At 38.9% G+C, this 24,615-nt stretch overlaps 1 protein-coding gene across 4 annotated transcripts in view; it reads left to right on the top strand.

Annotated features, from left to right (window-relative positions):
• The first annotated feature begins 1,474 nt into the window (after positions 1-1,474).
• adck1 (aarF domain containing kinase 1) overlaps positions 1,475-24,615 on the top strand; it is a 164,916-nt gene continuing 141,775 nt past the window's right edge. For 3 of the 4 annotated variants that reach the window (XM_042501498.1, XM_042501497.1, XM_042501499.1), the window contains exons 1-3: positions 1,475-1,558; positions 6,828-6,967; positions 19,398-19,481. In XM_042501498.1, the coding sequence (XP_042357432.1) occupies positions 6,836-6,967; positions 19,398-19,481 (216 nt within the window). In that variant the 5' untranslated portion in view covers positions 1,475-1,558; positions 6,828-6,835. Of the gene's footprint in view, positions 1,563-6,827; positions 6,968-19,397; positions 19,482-24,615 lie in introns of all 4 variants that reach the window. The other variant, XM_042501500.1, reaches the window with a different exon arrangement.

Genomic DNA, 24,615 nt, shown 5'->3' with positions numbered 1-24,615 from the left:
ACTTCTGAATGTAAATAAAGATGGTTATACTTTCATGGAAAACAACTATATCTTTCTGTAACCTCATATGTTTATAAAGATTGTACACAGGTATTACCCAAATTAAGATGTGTTGTTAAGATGTTATTAGCTGTTATTTGTTTTAACATTTGTTTATTGGTTTGATTTACAAATACTTTTCAAAATATTATGACAAAAAAGTCACACCAACAAAGATAGATATATTGCTCATTTTTAAAATTCCCACTAAAACTACGATTTAAAAAAAAATTACAGATATAAAATGATTAGGCTGTAAAGGCTACCCTCCTTTTATATTATTTAAAACACTGATTTTAACACATACTTCACAACTACTGAAAATGTAAAACTAACGAAATGAAATGAAACTCTTTTTCAAACATTTCAGTTTTATTTCATCTTTTAGACCCTAGAGGTTTAATTTTTGTTACATTTATTCTTTGCTATTTTATCTAAACTTTTAGATGTGAATTTGATAGTGAAATTAAATATTTTTCTAGTTAGGCCTGTGAAGTATTTTTTTTTAATACAAGATAAATAATGAAATTATCGAATGTATGAGTGTTAAACGTTTTAAATAAAGTTTGAGGGGGGAAAAGGCTGCTGCTGCTCAGTTCCTGTAGTGGGCGTGTTTTCAGGGGTTCTCATAGGATGTGGGTGCTTCTGTGACTTTCTGTGCGGATGCTCCAGTGGACATCCCTGTGGGTAAAATATGTTTTCTGTCTATCAAAAACAATAACAAAGGTATACACTGCTTATTTCAGAATGAAATTGTTTGCACGACTTATGTTGTCAATTATTGGAACAACCATGCAGAAAAAAAAGAATTGTAATATTATTAAATTTAAAAAATAAAAATAAATAAACATTGTTCATTCTGTGAAGTTTACCTGGAGACTCTCTTTCACTTATTTTAGTACTGTGATCATACCAGAATGCAATGGGAGGACTTGAGCAGGTATGCTATTGATAATATTGACCCTGATTTCAATATACATATAGAAAATATTTTGTTTGATTGTCATAAAGGTAAATCACACGAATATTATATTATTAAAATGTTTAGTAGTAGTAGTAGTAGTAGTAGTTTACTAGGCCCCTTTTTCATTATTTGAACATGAAACTAAACAAAGGCTAAATTACATCAATTCTCTCCTCCCAGAAGGGAAAGGCAACTAAAACAGTAATTATGTGTACATCCTTTGGCATTTTTATTTAAATTGATATTCCCTTTTTGGCTTTGTAACTGCATATCTCTCATCCCCTGGCATCTGTTTCGTTATACCTGTTGTCATTTTCTCACTTCTCTCCGACAATATGTACTCTTACTTTGCTTAAAGAGAGAGAGAGAGAGAGAGAGAGAGAGAGAGAGAGAGAGAGAGAAAAGCTTGGACCAGCTGACTACCGAGTGTGACGCGTGTGAAACACGTCACCGTGGTCGACCGAAGTGTGGATTTTTATAAACAGCAGCAGCAAAGGCATTCTGTCTTGTTACTCTGACGGATACACCCGGATCGTACTGATCGGCAACAGAAAGGCAGGTAATCACTTTCTCTGTCTGAGTTCAGTAACGACTCGTAATGTATCAACCATCATCTTTTGTAGTACTACGTTAACCAGAATTCTTCGCGCTCACGTCGAAAACTAGCGAAGAGGTCAAAATGCAAGGATAGGCGTTTAACAGAACGCGCGTGGTGAGGTAACGTTAGTGATTTGCAGCCCACACAGTCTTCTTTTTGATAGTTGACGGTTCCATTTGGCTGTTCTGTAACAGTCTTTGGTAGCTTTGTCAAATACTACTACAAACGTGTTGTGAGACGCAGCCAGCTAGGCTGTGGTGGTTAGGTAAGAGCCCTCATATGAAGTGACCGTGCACTTACATACTCTTTTACAAATGAGCCAACGTGAGACACCTTCAGAAAGGAAGCTTAAGTGACACTACCAAAGCCTGTCCGTCTCCTGGCTCCTGTCATTAACGTCAGGTGTTTGAGATGAATGCTCACTTGATCACGTTAATTGTCATATTTATGAATGCAATAGACTACCTTGTTTAAAAGGAAATTCCACCAATTTCTACAGATTGTCAGGGTCGCAGTGTAAAAACTTGTTTCTCAGACTTGTCAGGGTCAGTACTGCTAAGGCTACTACATACAACATAAGAAACAAACACTAACATTTGGCTCATTGGAGCTGAACGATAGCAGGTGGCCGCAGTGGGAGGCGGTGACAAAAAGCTGCGATCAAGTCGGACAGTTTTCTGAGGCTGCGTCCAAATGTCCGGAATTCACCACACTTGCAGACTCGACTTTGCAGGCGCGTTCGCGGAAGTCCGCGAGTTCGAGGGCTGTTCAAACTCACAATTAATAAAGTCCACAAGGGCGCTCAAGCGGATATTCTGTAGACTCCAACAGAGTCTGCTTGAGCTGCAGACTTCAACAGACTTCCGTGATATAATTACCCACAATTCCTTGCAATTCGGACCCCATGTTGTAGTTTCTTGAATTACTGGCCATAAAAATATTGTACTCTACAAAGCAGTCTAATTAATTTTATCAAAGTTTTCTTCAATCATGTACAGCCACATCGTGATACAGAAATATGTAGAAAGATAAGCTATAGAGGCAATAAAACTGCATTGTATTATCTTAGTTTTAATTGATGGTAGCCTGTTTAACAGCTGTGTGATATACATGCCAAGTGAAGGCTAAAACATGGCTGAGAAAAAACAAAAGAAGGTCTTCCAATATAAGTAATACTCTTCTTTCTTTTGCCACAGAGGGCTCAGTCCGCAAGTCCGGAGGGTGGAAATTTGGATGTAGCCTGACTTTTCCAGTAGCCTTCAGTCTGTACAGAAAGTCACAGAAGCGATCAGATCCTTATGTCAGTAGGCAGGTTTCCATTAATCCTCACATTGCGCAAATTGAAATTGTGAATACAAAATATGCCTAATGGAAACAAGTCAGTTTTGAAAAACTCCCATTTATTGCAAAAAAGTGTTTCCGCTTGCATGAGGTTGTAGTTCAGGCGATTCCAAAAAAGCCTTGTGTCACAAATCTGCAATGGAAACACTTTTTTTTTCTGCTTTTATAGCTCATATGATTTGCAGCACTGGGTGGCGGTAATGCGACTTAATGGATGCAAACCACTGTTGAACCCAAAGAAGAAGGAAAAAGTAAAACAAAGTCACATGATGTTTTACAAAACGTGGCTTGGTATGTATAGACAGAGGAACAGACCGAGATCTTCTTAACTCTTGCAATAGTAATAAACCTACCAGTGTTTTGGACATCCAGTGCTTCTTGGATTGTTATCGCAGGAGAAGTCACATAACATCACTCAGTGGAAACGCAGTCATCTTGCAATTGTTTTTATTGGAATTTCAAAAATATTGCATTCGTTTTGCAAATTCGTTGCGCAAATCTGTAATGGAAACTCACGTTGTGTGTTCACAGTCTCAACTATTGTAATTATGAGTAACCTATTAAAATACCGTATGTCCAATCTGGGATTTCTGTCCATGGCTTAACCTTCATGTAACATGAATTCTCATGTAATTCAGCATCATATCAGTTTACTGCTGGATATATATCAGCTGAGAGAACCTGTGACCCTAAAAAAACTATGTAACCTATTTAAAAAACATCAGCAGTCAAAATCAACAGTCAAACACACAACAGCTTTCAGTTTTAACAGTCCTACAACAGTAAATAAGTAAGTAAAGCGTTATTTATATAGTACTTTTAAAAACATTCATTTATTCATTCATTGTCCATAACTGCTTGTCCTCGTAAGGCTCGCGGGGGGTCCTGAGCCTATCCCAACTGTCATTGGGTGAGAGGTGGGGTACACCCTGGACAGGTCGCCAGACTATCGCAGGGCTGAACTTTTAAAACATGCATTTACAAAGTGCCTCACAAACACATGTACACACACTTGAAATAAATTAGTCAATTAATTAATTAGTTAAGTTTCAATACATCACAGTATAGAATACAGCACAATGAGAGACAGATGAGACCAAAACAAATAATATGCAATAGACTACGTATACTTTGATGAAAGTCTTTAGTCTCTATGACTGCAAAACTTCACCATCAATTACAACATGTAGGCTACTCTGTTAACAGAAAAAAAAAACTTCCAAATCAGACCTAACCGGCATACACTGTGTGTAGATCGCTGGTGATCGATTTTGCCAGGCCTCCAGGAAGTGCCCCAGGCATGATGGAAATTTTACATAGTGACCAAATAGAGGTACTGCAATTTCTGGGGGTCCTTCACGTGATGCAGAAAGACTTCTTCCCATTGCCTTATGCTGGGAAAGCGACGTCTGTAAATCAGGGATTAAATTTTATTGAGTGTCACAACCTTGCGAATGACTTTTTCACTGTCAAGTTTAATCCATTCAGTCTGATAACATTTGGAAAGTGTAAAAGACGAATGAATTGGGACCCCCAGGTCTCATAATAAATCCATGATTCTGCACAGGACTGGCTCAGCTCAAACGGACCTGATTTCATCAGGATTTATCCCAGAAAGCATGGCGTTAGGAAGATAGGGAGGGAGGATCTAAAGAAGTGTAGCAATCAGTATGTTTGTTTCAGCTACAGACTTTGGGCCTTTCCCAAACCACCTACCCACTTACACTCTGTTTCCACGTTCATGTGGATGGTCCATCAGATTAAGTGCCATCTCAAACCAACTAGCAGGGAGTGAAAGTGAGTAATTAAACCCTTCATAAGCAACCCTGAATCAATGCCGACTTATTCACCACGTGCAAAGCCTTATTGTGTTTGTCAGAAAGATGCTTGGTATAAATATAGTTCTGTGCGACTGTAAGCTGCTCAGACTAAGAGACATTTAATATTGTTATACAGACGTTAACATCTTAAATGCTACACTGCATTTAGGATAGAATATAACCTTCTCTACTCTCTATAAAATTGGAGCCGTGATTACTTCCTTGAAAAGTGTTGTATATTTACAGGGAATGTTGCAAAAAACAAGCAACTTATACACATCTGAGTGAAAAAAAGATGTTTACAAAAGAGAGAAAAAAATGTCATCAGTAAATCTCAGGAATAAGTTTCGTTCCCTTTTATGTATTATTTATTTATTGAATTTATTACTTTTAATGGCAAAAGGATAATATAGGCTACCAAAATTATGGTAAACAGCAGCACAGATCAAATAAAAGTGATACAAATCCACATGGAGACTATTAAATAGTAGTAACCTTTATTTTTCTCCATGGTTAGGAAATATGACAGCTTCTTCTTCTGCCGCAGAGTGGGAAGTTTGTCCCAAAGCTTGCTGCTGTGTTTAGACCCTACATCCTGATGGAGGAGTTTCATTCAGCTGTTATGGTTGACTACAAACAGAGGGATACTCTGAGATGGAGTGGGATTGGGAAGGATCCGGTTTTGGAATGTCATTAGGCTTATTCAAGCTGAGCCAGTCCTGCACAGAATTGATCAATGGCAATCAACACGCATGCTTTTAGGTTAGGTTTGTGTCAGACCTTATTACAACTCGCTCTGACATCATGCAAAAGCTGATTGGTTTAGATTTTGACTCAACAGTGTAGCTTTTCACATGATTTCATAGATTTGGAATTTATTTGTCTGATTTGAAGGTTTATTCTGTTAAGAGACTAAATACATTCATCATAAACTATACAGAGTCTTTTGTATATTAATATTGGACTGCTTCAATTATTTCATGTAGGACTCTTAAACAACAAAGACTTGTGGGAAATAGCTTGAGCGGTACTGTATGTGAAGATTCTTGAAAAAGCATCTGTACAGATGTGAAGCCCTGACTGTAGGCAGTCTGACTGATCTGCACTGAAAGCTCTTCTGTGGCTGTTGTTTTTGGGATAGGCTACGTAGTGACAGATGCACTCAGCTGATTTATATCCAGCAGCAAACTGACATGATGCTGATTTACACGAGAATTCATGTAAATGCAGGTTGAACCATGAACAGAAATCACAGATTGCCTGCATAATATTTTAAAAGCTTGTTACTGTGTCATAATTAAAACAACTGGAGACTGTGGACAAAGTGATATATCTGATGTGATAAGATTTTAATGAATCAGAATAAAATCTAACAGGATGTGAGTGTTTTTTTGACTTCCTGTACAGACTGAAGGCTGGAAAGGTCAGAAAACTGACTTGATTGCAGCTTTTTGTCAGCGCCTCCTGCTGCAACCGTCTGATCTCGTCTGCTTTGCAGGTTCGGTGAAGTTCACCTCCAATGAGCCTATTGCCACTGCGGCTTCGACTTTCACCATTCTTCTTTCACTTTATATCTTGCAAATCTCCCATCTTTGTAGAAGCACAAGTGGTGAAAGGAGTATTTTGGTCTTTTACTTCATTGAAAGTACTAACACCTCAATGTGAAAATATTCCCCAACAAGTCCTGCATTTAAAACTTTACTTATTAAGAATCTGTGATCTGAGCTCCAGGAGTCTGTGTGACAGTCTGGTGAGTACTGTAGTTATGATGCTTTCACCAGACAAAAATCTTGCTCCTCTTATAGGGCATATATCTGTCCGAGCTGTGGAATGCTGATTTATGTATGATGTGTAAAATCACAGGTGCAGTGCTATGTCTCTATGAATGGTGATAACCAAAGGCTGAACCCATGACTGTGTTCTGAAACTAATTTGTCAAACATTTTTATCTTTTCTCACTTGCTTTTACATGTTTTCTGCACATTAGGTTTTCATATTATCTCTGCACTGTGTGAACTGGCAGTTTATGAGGACTCATTCCTCATGTTCATTCTTCCTCCCATAGTGCCTCTGATGGCTGGTCACCTTCTTAAAGTCTCCTCTCTGGCCACAGCAGTGTTTGCCTCATCTGGGTTTTACCTCTACAGCAGACAGCTGGACCTCAATGACCTAAGTGTCTTCCGCTTTGGCCGAGCAGCTGCCACAGTGAGTTACTGCACACCTCTGCCCCAACACTCTTTATTTGGAGGTTGTGGATTTGATGCACCTCCAAAGTCAAGATGTTTTATGTTTTTGTCTTGATGCTCTCATAGCTGACATTTTGTCAGTTTCATGCATTAGCAAGCTTAGTGGGTTAAACCAGCTTTCTCTGGCCTTAATTTAGATTTTCAGCTTTAACTGGGATGGATCATCGTGGAAATCTGTGCTGCAAAACTCACCTGCTCCAGAAAAGGTTAATTTCAGAGCATAAAAACCATTCAGCAGCCTGACTGCTGACCAATCAAATCACTGGGAAGAAAAGTTATCATTCCTAGAGGATCCCGGCAGGGACAGAAATAAAAACAAAAACAAAAAACAAACCTGATTATCTGCACAAAACAAGATCTGAAAACTGAGCCAGTTTCACATGTTGAAATTGTGACTAATATCTCAGTACAGTTCCTGACTCCCAGGTGAGCTTCTCTGGAAATACAGAGTTTGTTTTCTCAGGAAACTAAGTGGCTTGGGTGTTAGTCAGCAGATTTTAGAATTACTGTATAAAACTATGTTTGAGAGCTTTTTAACTTTTTACCCTCCTCCTTGGTATGCTCACCTGAACTGTACACGTAAGAGTAAACTTTCTAGGATTGTGTCGATGGCAAGTAAAATAGCTGGCAACCCACAAAAGGCCAAAAGCGAGGCATATCTTGGCAGACAGGTCCCATCCTTACTTCAGCCAATTTGAGCTCCTTAGCCCCGGGAGGCGCTGCAGAACTAAAAATGTATTCAAGAAGTTCTTCATCCGAACTGCCATCTCTCTTCCTCTCTACTCAACAGACTGATGAGTTTTAAATCACAGACAGTGACATGAACTGACTTAATGTTTTAAATGTTTCTAATGACCTTGTCTTAGGGCTGGGCAATATGGCTTTAAAATATTATGGTGATATTTTTAGGCTATGTCACGATACATGATATATAACAGCTCCTCAGTTCATATATTAATAGTGTCTGCAAATCATAGAAGTGCTCCATGGTGGCAAAATGTGACTAAATAGTCATGACCTGAAGCTATGCGAAAGCACTACTTTGGGTGTGTGTGTGTCTGTGTGTGTTAGAGAGGCAGAGAGCGAGAGAACTGAAATGCTGGTGCCTTATTAAAATTACCTGACAATTTATACTCAGTGGGCCTCATTCACTAAAAATGTGCGTAGAAACATTCTTACTCTGCGCATAAAATAAGTACGCCCACAAAATTACCGTCGGATTCATGACACGTGCGTACCAGCTGATTTTATTCTTATCTCTGTGCGTATGTTGCTGAATCAGAATTATTCTAAACTGGCAGGCTCGTGCCCGCTGTCTGTAGTTAGCATACTGCCACACCCCCTTTTCTCTATACAGTTTTTTTTTTTTAATTGAAAATATTTCATTTACAAATGTTATGGCATAGAAACAAAAAGTGAACAACTTTTTAACAAGGCACACAAATGCAATAAATCATAAAATTCGAAGTCAAAGTAAAAAATAAAAAAACAAACAAATAAAATAAATAAGGGGAATGACATGAGATTTAAAGTACATTAAAGCTGCAAGCAGCAATGAAAGGCCCTTGCACCCATATGCAAGTCGGGGTTACTGTTGTGACTCAGACTGTCCCGAACTTTAATTTTTAGTGAAAGTCAGAAAATGCATGCAGAGAGTTTGGACAATTGAGTGAGATATTTCACATTGTAGTATTATCCTATGACCACTAGGTGGCGCTGGAGAACACAAAATCTAAGTCATTCTGGTCTACATCATTTGTAGACTAAAGCATGTTAATTCCATGTAAATCAAAGGATAAATGTGTTACAAGGTATACTTCCTGTTGCCAGAGGCCCCCCAAACCTCCAAGCCAAGAGGATTTTTTGTCCGTCCTGACATGTTCTGTGTACCTCCAAATTTTCAAACCTTTACATGAAATGGTTTGCTGGGGCAGGCATTTAGGGGCACTACTGAGCTCATTTTTTGACACCTATAAACGACACCTCCAAAATACAAAAATTTTCACCAGTCCGCATAATCATGCCAAGTTTCATGAGTTTTGGAATATGATAAAGCCCTGAAAAAAGCGATTCATTTGACGAAATAATGATAATAATGATAATAATAATAATAATAATAATAATTAAAGCTGCAAGTAGCGATGAACGGGCCCTCGCACCTCGCATCAGGGCTATTCGCTGGATGCTGACTGACGTGACCACGTTTCTCTGAGAAAGGGCAACACTGCAGGCAGCAGTGAATTAGTGTTTTGTCACTGTAGGGCTGAGACTGGAGATGCCTTTTTCCTGTTGTATGTAGGTGGAGCTATAACAAAGTATTGACTTGTAGATGTCTTCAGGCTGTGACACTTATGCAGCATGTGAACTTTGAGACTGATTGGACCATGCAAAGTCAAATGACATAAGCTTCCTGTGTTATTTTGGAATATTATAAATTGCTGCCCGCTACAGCTGACAGAGTCCACAATTTACTTTTTGATTAACCATCCAATTTGGCTGGTAGAAAAAAAATCGACCAGCCATCTATATAATAATAAATAGCTTTTTTTTGCTGTGACACTGTGTATCCGTCCAGGGCTTTTATTGTGTAAAATAGGAACGGAAGAAGTGCAGCTCCTGCACTGACTGTCAATGTGAGAGGCAGGCAGAGTTTGCAGTGTTAGCTGAAACTACGGCGCCTGTGTTAATATCTCATAACTTTTATCAGTATGCACGCAGCGTTAGCTCCCAGTAGACAGCTGATGGTGATAGTTTACAGATCAGCTAATGTCTCGTGCTGGAAACAGAGGCGCAGAGCGATTAGCGCTCGAGACGGCTTCGCCGCACAAGCGCAGGTGACAGAGAGAGAGCAGGACACCGGTACAGAGCAAGGATGCCACGCGCCCCTAAAAACGCACTGTCGACTCTCAGCAGAGTTTAATGCGTGACTATTGTGGCACAAAAAAATATTCGCCAGTGTGGTGAATAACTTCCAGAGATTTTATCACATTTGATACGCGCCGGGTGTGCCTTTTTTTCTTCAGACCCCGCCATCAGTTTTTACCGTGGTTTCAACGCAGGGTGATCACGCACACTTATCATAAAAAATAAAATCGGTATGGGTTACTAACCCTCTCAGTGGGGACAGATAAGGGTGGAGGGGGATTCTGTTTGATTTATAGTGTAACTACAGACTGGAACGTTACCCAAAATGTCCGTAGAGCGACAGCTACAGAACAGTCCTTTAATAAGCCGAATGGCTTTGTTATGATCTACTTCATGCAGAGATGTTCCGCGTTTAGTGAGCGCGGCACGCACGGACATAAACGAGTGTATTTCCTCCTTATTCCCTGGTGATATTGGCACAAATATTTACTCGCCAGTGTGGTGAATAACGTCCAGAGATTTTATCACATTTGGTGCGCAGCGGGTGTTTTTCTTAGACCCCGCTGTCAGTTTTCACGGTGATTTCAACACACAGTGATCACGCACATTTATCATGAGAAAAAAATTGGTATGTGTTACTAACCCTCTCAGTGGGAGCAGAGAAGGGTGGAGGAGTATTCTGTTTTATTTATAGGGTAACTACAGACCTTACCTAAAATGTCAGTTGCGCCATAAATACAGAACAGTCCCTTAGTAAGCACAATGGCTCTGTTATGATCTGCCTCTTACAGAGCAGCTCCGCGGTCAGTGAGCGAAGCAGGCACGGGAATAAACGATAGTATATTTCCTCCTTATTCCCTGCTTATATAAATACGTTGCTAAATGTGTGTCTTGGTGCGTTTTAAACATAATGCCGCCGAGAGGGTCCGAATAATCACTGAATCACCCTGGCACCATAGATCGTCTTGTCCGTGCATAAATGATGGAGCCATTGTTTAACAACTTAACAGTATGGATTTCAATGTGGCTTACCGTGAAAACAATCCTTGACTGACAGCATCAGCATCCGGTATATTCTCCTGCCCTCTGCATGTAGAGAATGTAAACAATGGAGTAGGGGCGCCCTGCTGGACAAACTTGCTATAAATTTGCCTGAAAATTAAAATAACAAAAAAAATTGTGGGCTTCCTGTTGGGTTTAGGACATGGCACCAAGAGGTTTTTTTGTAGGTTTTGGGGTGTTACACATGCCTCAAAACTTTCACAGCTCTAGGTTAAACGGTTTGGGGGGCTGCCTACTTTAATTTTGTAGGTGGCGCTAAAGAGCATATTTTGGCACATCAAAGCAAAAAAAATCATATCAGATATCACAATTTAGGATTTCTGATGGATTTAGCCACATTTGGTGCGTTTTTGTGCATACCTTGTCCCTAAAAAAAGTGCTCTCTGTTTTATGGTGAATAGTGCATTACCATGGTGACAGTGTTTGATGAAAACTCAAAAGTATTTTTTCTGTGCATCATGAAAGTCTTTGCAGTATTATGAGAGCATTTGAGGTTGTTTGGGTGTATCTGCTACAGGAGACACATTAAAGTGTAAAAAAAAAACTAACTTCCTGTTACCACTAGGTGGCGCTATGACTGTGATTCAAAATTGTGCTGCAGATGTCTTCAGGCCTGGACTGTCATCAAATGTGTGAAATTTTGTTTGTAATCTGACCATCTGGGGTCAAGTTATGACAGTTTTTGATGTCATGTCACAACATCAAAATTCGCCATGGCGTCACAGGAACACGGGTCAACAAAAACGGACAATATCCATTTTCCATCATCACTAACATTTTAATGATTTTTTGACATAAATTTGAGATCAATCAAGTCAACCTGCTAGGAGCTGCACCTCTTAGTGTAAAACCTTGTCTTTCTTGTGTCAATAGGTGGCGCTCTCAGTATGAATGAAAATTGTCATATAGATGTGTTCAGGGCGGGACTCTCATCAAGCATGTGAAGCATATGAGAAAAAATATGAACCAAGGCTGATTTGCTCCATTTTATCTCTATAAGGCTTATACCAGGTGATATAGGTATATTGAAAAATCAGTTGGGCTTTAGCAGAAATTGCAAAAATTTACCTAAAAATTTAAATAAAATTAAATTTGGTGGACTTTCTGTTGGTAATAGGGCATGGCTACAAGAGGCTTTTTTGTAGGTCTTGGGCTTTTACACGTTTCCCAAGTTTTGTAGCTCTAGGTCAAACAGCCTGCACGACTGCTTCGTAGAAGTTTTCTAGGTGGCACTCCAGAGCACATTTTGGGAGATCACAGCAAAAAAAATCATATCAAATAAAACATCATAGGACTATTGATGTGTCTGCCAAGTTTCGTGAGCTTTTATGCATCCTTAGCCCCTCAAACACAACTTCCTGTCTAATAGCAAAGAACGGCAACAGCGTTTGATGAAATCAAAAACGACTTGCAATACAACATCACAAACTTTAAACGGACAATATTCATTTTCCATCATCTCCAACATCTTAATGATTTTTTGACACAATTTTGAGATCAATCAAGTCAACCTGCTAGGGGCTGGACCTCTTAGTGTAGAACTTTGTCTGTCCTGTGTCAATAGGTGCCGCTCTCAGTATCGATGACAATTGTCATAGATGTGTTCAGGGCAGGACTGTCATCAAGCATGTGAAGTTTGGGGCATTTTAGATCATGTGCAAATATTTAAAAACTACTTCCTGTTTTGTGGCGAAACATGTTACTTCTTGGCCCCATAACTTCCACACCGTTTCACAAAAATGAAAACTGGTCGCATTTAGGCTCACATCTGAAGGTGGGATTTCCAAATTTTGAAGTCAATCCATTGAATTCTGTAGGACAAACACTATGAAATTGCAAAAAATGACATTTCAAATCAAAATGGCAGAATTCCTGTTGGGTTACGAGTATGGCTCTAAGAGGATTTTTTGTTTGTCTTAGAATGTTTTTTGTACCTCCAAATTTTCATACCTGACATTTAGGGGGCACTACTGACCTCATTTTTTGACACCTATACACGAGACCTATAAAATACAAAAATTGTCACCAGTCCCCATAAGCATGCCAAGTTTCATGAGTTTTCGAGTATGATAAAGCCCTCAAAAAAGCGATTCATTCGACGAAAATAATAAACGAAGCAATTACAATAGGATAAATAGAGGATGAATAGAGGATTTCAAGAGAGTCCTCACACCGTTCGGTGCTCAGGCCCTAATAGTTATAATAATAATTCAGAGGATTTCAAGAGGGTCCTTGCACCGTTCGTTGCTTCAGCCCTAATAATTCTTTGGATTTCAATAGGGTCCTTGCACCCGTTGGGTGCTCGGGCCCAAAAAAATGCAATAAAAAGGATAACAACAGTCCACTAGAGATCATCATATATTTTCTGTTCATAGTATGCTCTGAGAAGAGACTTTGCATTTTTTCCTTTCATTATGTTTAAGGCACTGAGGTGGTTGTCCACAACATTTCTTCTGGAGACGGTGAAGAGGGGTTTCATTTTCCTCCATTTACATGTTTGAATGAAAGAGTTTGCCAGTAGTGTCAGATTGTTCATTATCAAGTCACTTTTACTGTCCTTTATGTTTAAAGCAAATACAATGTTATTTCTTGTGAGAGCGTCCTGTTGAGAGATTTATGTTGATAACCAGTCCTTGAAATCCTCCCAAAAAGTCATAGAGCACATACAGTGGAAAAACAGATCAATCTGTTGTTTCGATTTCAATTTCACAAAAGCTGCAGTTGTTATGGTTGATATTAAATCATTTCCTTAACAGTTCAATGGATGGGTAAATATTGTTCATAATTTTTAAATGAATGTCTTTTGTTTCGGGGCTTACGGGATATTTAATATAGCCTGTTCTCCATTTTTTAATGTTTGTAACTGAAAACAACTGCATGATGGAATTTCTATTTGGACCTGTTGGGACCAGTATATGATTCAAGTGACTGTTTTTCCTTCAGTCCAGAAGTCATGACCATTAAATTGAAGTGTGGGTACATTTAAAACATGTGTGTTTATCTATGTTTTGTGCTAACAATCTCACTGGATTGGGAATTGGTTTGAGAACTTTATCAAACTGATTTTGTGTGCATGTTAATTATATTTCAAGCAAAAGTGTTCATAAGATAACCAGACTCCCTGGTCATCCATTAGATGGGTTATTGACCAGATATTTCTATCCATCCAGTGCTGTAAGAACAGAGATTTTCCATTACATAACATGTATCTGTTATTCCAAATAGGAGTTTGGTGAGGAGTAAAGTTGTGTGTATACAGTACATGCGTTTCCAGCACAACAGTACCAGCTTGTGAAATGAGGACAGTTTGACTGGTAGTTTTTCAATCTAACAATCACATTTTTTGAATAAACTCTATACCTCCTATCTTTTTAAACAAACCTCTGGGGAGACAGTACCACATGGAGTTTGTGTTCATCAAGAAGGTTTTTAACCATTTCAATTTTAATACATAATTTAAGCATTCAAAATCAATTGCTTGTAACCACCATCTTTATAATTTACAAGTTCTGAATTTTTGATGTAGTGGACTTTGTTTTTCCAGATGAAATTAAAGTTTAATTGATTTATTATTTTTATGAACTTATTAGGTATGGCTATTGAGTATGCAGGATAAATGCATCCTTCTAAAGATTCCATTTTATTTAGTTACATGGATTCCAAGGTATTTCACTGAGTTTCAAGCCTGATGCTTTAGAGAACTTATCAACTAACTCACACACTTTAGGGATTTGTTCTAAATTTTTCATAAAGATTGTGGTGTCATCAGCTAGTTGGCTTATTACTACCTGTTTTCCACACATGTTCAATTTCTCTGTTTGAATTTTTGATTAGCACTGTTAACATTTCTGCTGCCAGAATGAATAAGAATGGGGAAATGTTACAACCTTGTTTGACCCCTCTAATGATGGTGAAATGAGGAGGGGTACCCTCGGGGAGTGCTACTGAACTGGTTGTGCCATTGTAAAAAGACTCTATTATATTATACAAGTAAGGTCCAGATCCATACATTTTCAAGACTGTAAACAAAAATTGGTGTTCAAGCATATTGAAAGTAGGGCTGGGTAAACAAATCCATTCATCAATGCATTGCAATTATTTTTTTCCCAATTCAATATCGATTCTGTGCTGAAGAAGAAACAAAAGCTACTGGACCTCCCACAGCACAGACTATTGACTGATGAAGTGACACCTTGGAACAGTGCACTGGACATGGTGGAACGATTCCTGGAGCGGCAGCCAGCTGTTTCAGCTGCGCTACTCGCACCCGAAGTATGGAAAACTGAGAAGGAACTGTGCACTCTCACAGAGACAGACACCACAGCAGCAGAAGATGTTGTGCAGGCTCTGAGGCCAATGAACACAGCTACCCTAATGTCTCAGGAAGCCACCCCAACTCTATCTGTCATATCGCCCCTTCAAGCAAGACTCATGCAGGAGATGCAAACTGCCTCCAATGACTCTATGATGGTGAGGGAGATGAAGTCTGCTGTACGCAATGACCTCCACTCGTCTACTCACCGCGGTATCCAGAACTGATGGAAATTATGCAAGTCCAAATACATAGAGAATAAAGATACTGACTGAGTGTACACACACAGAATATTTTGGTTGAGGAGCAGCAGGAAGAACAAGAGGATGATCCTGTCCCTCCATCAAAGAAACCAAGAGACTGATCTTCTTGGCAAAACATATACTCAAGTTGCAGTGCCCAGAAACACAAATGACAAGGCATTAGATGAGGTGACAAGGTACAAAGAGGTAAAACCAGTGCTACTCTCCACCAATCCACTCAGCTGGTGGAAAGAGCATGAGGGAGAATACCCCCTGTTGTCTCGCCCAGCTCAACAGTACCTCTGTATCCCAGGAACTAGTGTTCCTGCTGAGAAAGGGTCTTCTCAACAGCTGGTGATATTGACACTGCTCAGAGAAGTACACTAAAGCCAGAACACGCAGACCAGGTGCTTTTCATACACAAAATCTACATGTGCATGTCTAGTATCCAACTACAAATGGAGGGCTCAGTTCAGATGTTCATTTAATGTTCAGTGCCTCATGAGTGATAACAATACAAGGTCTGTATTTGTGTTGGTGATATGTTAAAGGTCTCACTGGTCCGTTATTATGTCCAGCAGTCCTATGTGAGTTACTGTGTTGACCAAAACTAAGGCACTTTATATGCCTAACTATAGTTGCACTTTTTTTTCCAGAAAATAAGCACAGTGCGTGCCTCCTGCCTCTGTTTAGAGATTTGTATTTTAAGTGTACACTTAATTTTTTTTCCATTTAATTACAGCACAGTTGTTTGTTACTTTAGTGCTGCAGGTTCAGCTCAGGCAAAACTGTGAACTTTACTGTACTTCAGCTATTTTATTCTTTGTTAAATAAAGAATAATGTCATAGTAAAACATGCTTTAGTCAATTTGCTCTAAACCAATACAAATAATGCACATTTTATTTAACAATTCACAGAAGGTATTTTAATAAATTATCTGGGTATTTCTGACATCGACATACATTACTGAATCGATACTGAAGCAATGGGATCAATATCAAATCGATCGAAATTGAATTGAATTGTGAAGTTCTTGACAATACCCAGCCCTAATTGAAAGCCTTATAAAAGTAATGGAATAAAATAAATCCTGTATTTTATATTAGATAGCTGTAATGTAGAAGGTCTTGTACTAGTCTTATATTGTTATGTGTGGACCTATTGCTTACAAATCCTGTTTGTGTTTCACTGACTAATTGATTAAGTCCTCTTTTTAATTGGTTAGTATATAATTTATAGTCATTGTTAAAGTGAAATTGGACGATAGTTACCTAAAAGCTTATCATCTTTCCCTTGTTTTGGTATCAGTGTAATCATACCTTGTTTCATGCTATTTGGTGGTGATACATTAGTTGTAGCCTCTCTTAAGACTTGAAAGAGAAGATTTCTGAGCAAATCCCAAAAGTGCTTATAAAAGTTGGCTGTCAGCCCATCTGGGCCAAGAGATTTATCTAGTTTTAGACAAGTGACAGCTCTATCTAGTTCCTATATAGTGAAGTCTGCATCACATTCTTTTTTGAAATCACTGTTAATCTGAGGAATAAATTCTTTGATGTGGTCAACAAAGGAATTATGAGCTGTACAGATTTTGATAAAATGCACTTCTTTAGCAATTAGTGTTGGGTCAGTGCATTCGATACCATTAATCTTAAGAGATCCTATTGAATTTCTTTCCTGACGTTTTTATCTAGTCTGCAAAAATAAGCTGAATTTTTCTCTCCCTCCTCAATCCACTTGGATCTGCACCTAATATGCACCTCTGGCTTTCCTTTCATAAATTGTATCAAGTCTGGGTTGCAGGGAGCTAAGTTTAATTTTTTCATCCTCTGTTAATATTGGGCTGATGGTAATTTCTTTTGCTATGTCTTCTCATTCCAAGTTGTTTAATGTGTTTACCAAAAGAGATGGAATCCAGATGGATTTTGTATTTGAAAAACTTCCATTTTTGGGTGTATGAAATTATGGAGTTATCCTGCAGGATTTAATTAATAAGGTTTTCGATAATATTACAAAACTCATCATGCTTCAGAAGACTGGCGTTAAATATCCACTATCCCTTTTTTCTGGCAGAATGTATCGTAGGTGATATTTGTAGAAAAATGCTACAATGATCAGTAAGTGGTACAGGGGATATCTCATAGTTAGATACTTGATTAAGTATTGTATCTGTCACTAACCAGAAGTCTATTCTGCATTTAACTGAGGCATCAGACTTGAACCAGGAGTACTGTTTATGATTTGGATGCTTTTCTCTCCAGGGGTCATGGGGACTTAAAACACTACAAAAGTTGACTAGCATGGCATTAGGATGTGGTTCTGTGAAGTTGGAAGGGGATCTGTCAATCCATTCATCCAGAACCATGTTCCAATCACCACCAAGTAATATATTTATAGTAGCATATCTTTCTTTAAGATGTATTATGTTATCTTTAATATCTATAAGGAGTTTTTTGTGTTTGGTTGCAATAGCCATACATGTTTCCAAGAATTAGTAATGTTTCTTCTAGATATAACACACAGAATCCAGTGTCCATCATGACTTGTTTTAGTTGTTATAGAAATACAATATAAAATGCCTCTATACCGTGCACAATGTCACACTGAATTATCATTAATGAATTATCATTTTTCTTTTTAAATCTGCATTATAAGAGTCTGGACAATGTGAAAAAGTATTAAGATCTGATACTCCTAACCTATTGTTTTGGATGTGTTTTAAAACAAAGGTCAGTAGTTCCCATGTATTCTAACGGGGTAGTATACCCCATAGAAATCCATAGGAATCCATGGTCATAGAACCATATTTCTTATAATTTCTCCCTAAAAACATAATTTATTCTTACTTCAGTCTATCTGGTTATTAAGTGCATGATTTCTTTTGAACATGCTATCATGTGAACCTTTATTTCCACCAGGGTTTATCAGAAAAGTGATAAAATGTGACTAACTACTAAAAATAGTATGTTCCAGAGATGGCTGTATCTCAAAAACTATAAGGACCTATATCACATTTTTGGTACCATTGGACTCAGAACAATAATTTGTTGCTAAAATTATTTTTGTGATTTTTTTCATCTTTCACATTTGTCTATCAATAAAGGCATGACAAATTTCAGATTTTGAAAATTTTGATTTTGACATGTGTAGCCACATGTCTTGACACTTAACACAGAAAATTTCATATTTCTATCTCTAACAGAAAGATATCTATAGGGCTTTTACTTAACATACTAAATAAAGTATAAGGATGTAAATGGGTTAAGCTCAGTACCTAATGCGTTTTTTTTAAAATGGCGTTAATCGCTGGCAGACATACCTGTCTTTAAGAGGCTGTATCAGGCTGAGTTTTAAAGCTAGAGTGATTTTAGTGGTATCATGTGAAACTAGAGGACCTGAGGAATGCTTCTCAAGAGGGCTGAATGATACTCCAAAGTTAGGCTAAAGTTTGGGAATGGAAAATTGGCATGGCCATTTCATAGGGGTTCCTTGACCTCAAGATATCTGAATAAAAATGGATTCTGGGTACCCATGAGTCTCCCCTTTACAGACATGAACACTTTATTTATTAATTTAATTTATGGTGATCAACTATTGAAATTCTGCAATTAATCACAATTCAAAAAAATTATCATTTGAACGCCCTGGTGACTATACATCTTCCCTGCTGTGAGTTGGTCTGCTTTTTATTAGTGTTTAGTTTAGCTAATCCCCCATCCTGTTGCTAAGCCATTTCAGTCTTTCAGTCATACCCATTCATATATGTTGCTCCACTTTATAGCTAATAATGTCAGTATTATTCTTTAGTGATGCTCCAAAGTTATATGTGATTTTGTATAGTGGTTTTCAAAGCAAAGTGTACCTGCTGAATCCCCAGCTCTTTACATGTCACTACTTTGTTTGTCTGCAGACTGCGGTCATCAGCTTTGACTATCTGACTGCTTTCAGACATGTGGAATACGGCACAGAGGAGTACTGGGCCCTCAAGTCCAAGGTAGGTTTACCTTTTTCCATACGGGTGCATGGAGTGCACAAACAGCAGTTCTAACAGCTGCCTGTGACTGTTTATTCTTATTCCATTCTCCCTGTTTATCAAATAGCGCAGAATGTCTATATGTTGTTTCAAACACTTAAAAAAAAACATATACATATAAAAGGGAAAATGAAACCACATCAACAACATCAACAACAAAAAAACCCCCATCTTGCTCTTTCTTGTTCCTTCTATTACACTGTCTCACAGCCTTTTAATTTCGGTAACAATGTAAACATTGTCAATTTCTCCCATTTCTCTGGACATTGCTCCTCTGGAACTCTTATCTAAACTGTTCAATATCATATATTTCATTTACAATGTTCAGCCATCCATCTTGTGCTGGTGGTTCTGCCTTGTACCATATCTTTGTAATGGTCGATTTACAAGCTACCAACAACATTTTCAGGAGATACGTCTTCTTTTAAGACAATCTTTCATCATATTGCCAAAGTGCAGTATTAAACATGACTTTGGTATATCATAACCCAGAATGAACATTTATCCCAAACTGTACAATTTCAGATCAAAGCCAAAAAAAAAAGCGGATGGAGTACATCTATTGCCCCACAGGGCTCTAGTCTAACCCCTGAAGTCCACCAGGTCCGTCAATGGCATGTTCCGGTCACCGCATGGCCTCCAAAGCAGATCACGGATGTTCAAGACAATGCTAGTGATTACCCTGGGGGCACCTCGGTACATCTCAGCAGCGTCCCAGATGTGGCTTGGTGCTCTGCTCTGCGTTAAATATGCACAAGTCTAGTTTTGCTGGATACGGACAGCAGAAGCTGGAGCAGCGACAGTGCTTAATTTGTAAAGAGGGAGGTCCTGGGACATAGAGAGGGGGATGTTCTGGCGACCAGCGGGGGGGCTGTGTCACCGAACGCATCAAAAAATCCACAGTGTATTATAACTAAAACCTTAACAACACTGTCTTCACAAACAGAGCAATATTTATAGATTTATTAATCAGAGTATTCTTTTCATGCAAAATCAGGATGAGACGCTCAGAAAAAGCTGTTAAGAGTTTGTAGCGCATACTTTCTCTTGTAACTCATGGGGAAAAATTAGGAGTTCAGTTGGTGTTATACTAAGAATTATACATTTTGGTTCAGGTTTCTTTTTGATATGGAAAATGTTCATAATAGTTGTCCGCTATTTCCAAGCTACTGTAGCTCAAGTTTCACAGAGAAGGACCGCACTACACTCAGTGGTCCTTCCACCTCCCACCTGCTGGTGAGACACCTTAGCAGGGGGTACAGCAGACAGCAGCCCCATCAGCCCGCTGTGACACACAGCACTGGGTTCAGGTTACTGCAGCAGGTCTGTCTCTTGGACCAGGAGAGATAGATGAACCGCGGGGTAGCAGCTAGCTAGCTAGCAGCTAATTCAATAGTAACTGCTAACATTGAGTGCTATGCTGATTATATGCAAATAATGCAGTGTCCTCCCCCTGAAATCCCTCCTCCATACCATAACATTGACAGTAAGTTGAATCTCAAAACCACAAGACTGAAAAAAATAGTGAAAAAAAACTGTCACTGAAAAAAGACCGACATGAAGAAAAAAACCTGAAGCTTGAAATCGAAAAACACATAATGATTCATAAAATAAAGTGAAACAAGATAGAAAGAATTTTCTTCCGCTTACCCGGGGCCAGGTCGCGGGGGCAACATGTGGAGCAGAACATTCCAGACGTCCCTCTCTCCAGCAACGCTTTCCAGCTTGTTCTGGGGGACCCCAAGGCGTTCCCAGGCCAGACGAGGGTAATCCCTCCAGTGTGTTCTGGGTCTGCCCCAGGTCCTCCTACCAGTAGAACGTGCCCGGAACACCTCCAGTAGATAAGAAAATAGATAAGTAAAAGATAAATCTTGGGTTGTTAAACTCCTTGCCTATCTACCAATGGGTTTCTGCCATTTGTTTCAGTGTCCGGCCGGAAATGTTGGTGATTTTCAGTAGCTTGTTTCTATTGCTAAGGGTGAGCATTGTGAAATAACAGGGGATACAGTACAGGAGGATGGACAGTAGGAGCAGTAGGTGGGGTCTGACTTAGAGAGACCTGATTTTGCAGATGGCAGATAGGCTTTGTTGGCAGCATTTATGGATGCCTGTGGTGTGGTGATCAAAGCCCAATTTATTGTCCAGGATGAGGCAGAGATACCTTAAACTCTCAACCATCTTTACTGGTTGGCTGGTAATGAAAGTGGGGCAGTGAGGGGCGGAGAGTGTATTGCAGATGTTGAATATGAGCTCCTTCTTCTTGGAGATATTGAGGAGGAGATAGTTGTTTGTGCAACACTGTGTGAAGTGAGCAACGGATTGTTGGTAGTTTGTGAGTCCCTATCTGTGAGGAGGGCGAGTATGGCTGTGTTGTCAGAGTATTTTAAATATTTTGTAGTGAAAGAGGGGCTAAGACAGTCATTGGTGTAAAGTGTGTACAGAAAGGGACTCAGAACACATCCTTGGGGGCACCAGTGTTAACAGTGATGGTGAGGAATTTGGTGGTTCCCACCCTGACAGCCTGGGGTCGATCACTGAGGAAACTGTGGATCCAGATTTCTTTAAAGTTTTAAGGCTGATTTTTGCTCCTAAGTGAAAATTTAAGAAACCAGACGGTTAATTGTGGTTTTAACTATTAATTTTTTTTCCACAAAATGCTGAACTTTACACAAAATCTGAATTAGATTCAAAACAATTGTAATGCAAAAATTTCAATAAATAAAACAATAAATAGACAATGAAATGTTGATTGTTGCTCGTCAAACTTTTTGGACGGATGGTTTCAAACATTTAGTAAGTGTTTTAGTTGACAATGTAAACAGCATAAATAGACAAAATACAATCTCAACTCTCTCAGTATTTCTGAACAAGTTTTACATGCACAGAATATAATTTCTGCCGTTTCTCAATCAAAGCAAGACTTTGATGATGTCATAAAGTAGCGATGAAGGTCTGATGTGACTGAGGCAGAAGTCATGCTTACAGATGAGGAAATGTATAAAAGTTTAATTTATGTTACCTTTAGTCACGTTATGTCATACCATTATATGAAATAGCTAGTTATTCGTTCATGTTATCTTGCTAACTTACCATAAACATTTGATGAGTCCACCATACAGCTAACGTTACTGTTGTTAATGATATGTGGCAAATTCTGTGCAGCATTATCCATGGTCAGAACAATTATACTAAATTATACTAAGAGTATTTTTTTTGATAATGATACTCCTGAAGATATTGCAAATGCTTAAAAAATATCTGCATTAATTTCAAGAACAGGCAATTTCAACAAATTGTTATACAACACAGTTTCCCTTCACATGTTCAGTTAAAATTAAGCAAAACTTATCTCTCAGTTCTTTAGTAAGCAAATAACAGTAACTCAGAGTAATACTCAGATTCTGTGTAAAATCAAAATACTGCAACAACAAAAACAAAAAATCAACCAGAGATGGCACATCTGAACATTTCCCAAACACAAAAAAGATACTTTTATTTACAATGTATATATATTGGCTGATGGCTAGGGCCCCAGATCCATTGGTTTATTTACCAGGTGCACAGGGTAAGGAACCATGCACTTCCTGCTAGCTTACTTAAGCAAAGCAGGGACAGATATGTATTTATGTAATAATAAATCATGTTGACTATTTAACTACTGTGCGATTTAGCACTTTACTCCTTGAGCAGAAACTGGAAATTAAACATCTGTTTATCATCATACCTTGAGCATTGCATGCACCTCATCTGTAAGCCAGTGTTTCTGGTTGGCCTGTGTGGTGTGTGGTGTTCTTTGTGACGCAGACATCCTCCACATACTTCTGGATGTATGTAAACAAAGCTACAGCATACTCCTCCACATTGATCTGTCCATTGTCAGTTGCAGCTACCTTGAATATGTCCCAGGAAGTGCACTCAAAATAGTCCTGTAATGCTGACATAGCTCTCTCAGGCCAGACCCTCACCTGCTTGCAGTGGGTTTTTCTCTGAGCAGGGGCCTATATGCAGGAATTGGCATAACAGAGATGGTCTGAGGAGACAAGGTGGGGGCAGGGGACTGCCTTAAATGCCATTTTTAGGTTTGAATAGACCAGGTCCAGTGTGTTTGCACCCCTAGTTGCAAGTCCACTTACTGATGGAAATGAGGGAGAACTGTTTTCATGTTGGCCTGATTAAGATCTCCTACAACAATGAAAACTCCCTGCTGATGTGTAGTTTGCAAGTCACTAACGGAACTAAAAAGAACATCCAGGACCTTCTTGTGGGTGGGGGGTGTACACTGTGGTGATGGTGATAGTAGTAAATTCCCAGGGCAGATATAAAGGTCTACATTTTGTTGTCAGAAACTCTGTCCACAGAGCAATGACTTGAGATAACTTAAGCATTATTAAACTAGTGGTTATTAGTGTAAATGCATAAACCACCACCCTGGGACTTACCACTGAGAGCGCAGCTCCATTCCAGTCGGACAGGAGCTGCGCTCTCAGGAATAGATAGATTAAGACATGTCTCAGTCAGAATTAAGGCCCAGCAGTGTCTCATCTCCCGTTTGGTCGTTACTTCCAGCATCAAGTAGTCCAGTTTATTTTCCAAGGAGTGAACCTTGGTGAGCAAAATGGATGGAAGCGGCATTCTGCATTGGTTAACTTTTAGCTTGGCTCTTAGACCTCCTTGAGTACCACGCTTGTGCTTCCAGTCGCATCGTTTCCTCTTAGGGCGCCCAGTGCTGGTAGGAGACTCCGTTGCTTCGTGGCCTGTGGGGTTTGGCAGGCGCAGCAGTCTGAGGCTACGTAGACTTTCAGAGTGGTTGTGTCAGCGGATTCTAAACTGCTGAATGTACATAATTTTAGTACTGATTGATGATAGTATACTAGTTTAATCTTGCTACCCTGAACGTTAACACCAGAACTCATCAGTCCAAAAGGCTTATTTGCCACAGAATGTCCGATGCTATCGAGAGCCAGTGCAGCCATCTGCTATCTTGACAACTGCCACTAAATGCCAATAAATTATAAGGGAAATGCTTTCTTTACTTTTTGACATGCTGGAAATAAAAATGAAATGGATATTTCCTGACCTTGATTGATACATGTCA

This window comes from Plectropomus leopardus, chromosome 14, assembly GCF_008729295.1.
Source record: "Plectropomus leopardus isolate mb chromosome 14, YSFRI_Pleo_2.0, whole genome shotgun sequence".
NCBI classification, from domain to species: domain Eukaryota; kingdom Metazoa; phylum Chordata; class Actinopteri; order Perciformes; family Serranidae; genus Plectropomus; species Plectropomus leopardus.
Note: the sequence above shows the minus strand (reverse complement) of the source record. Positions and strands in the feature narration are given on the sequence as shown.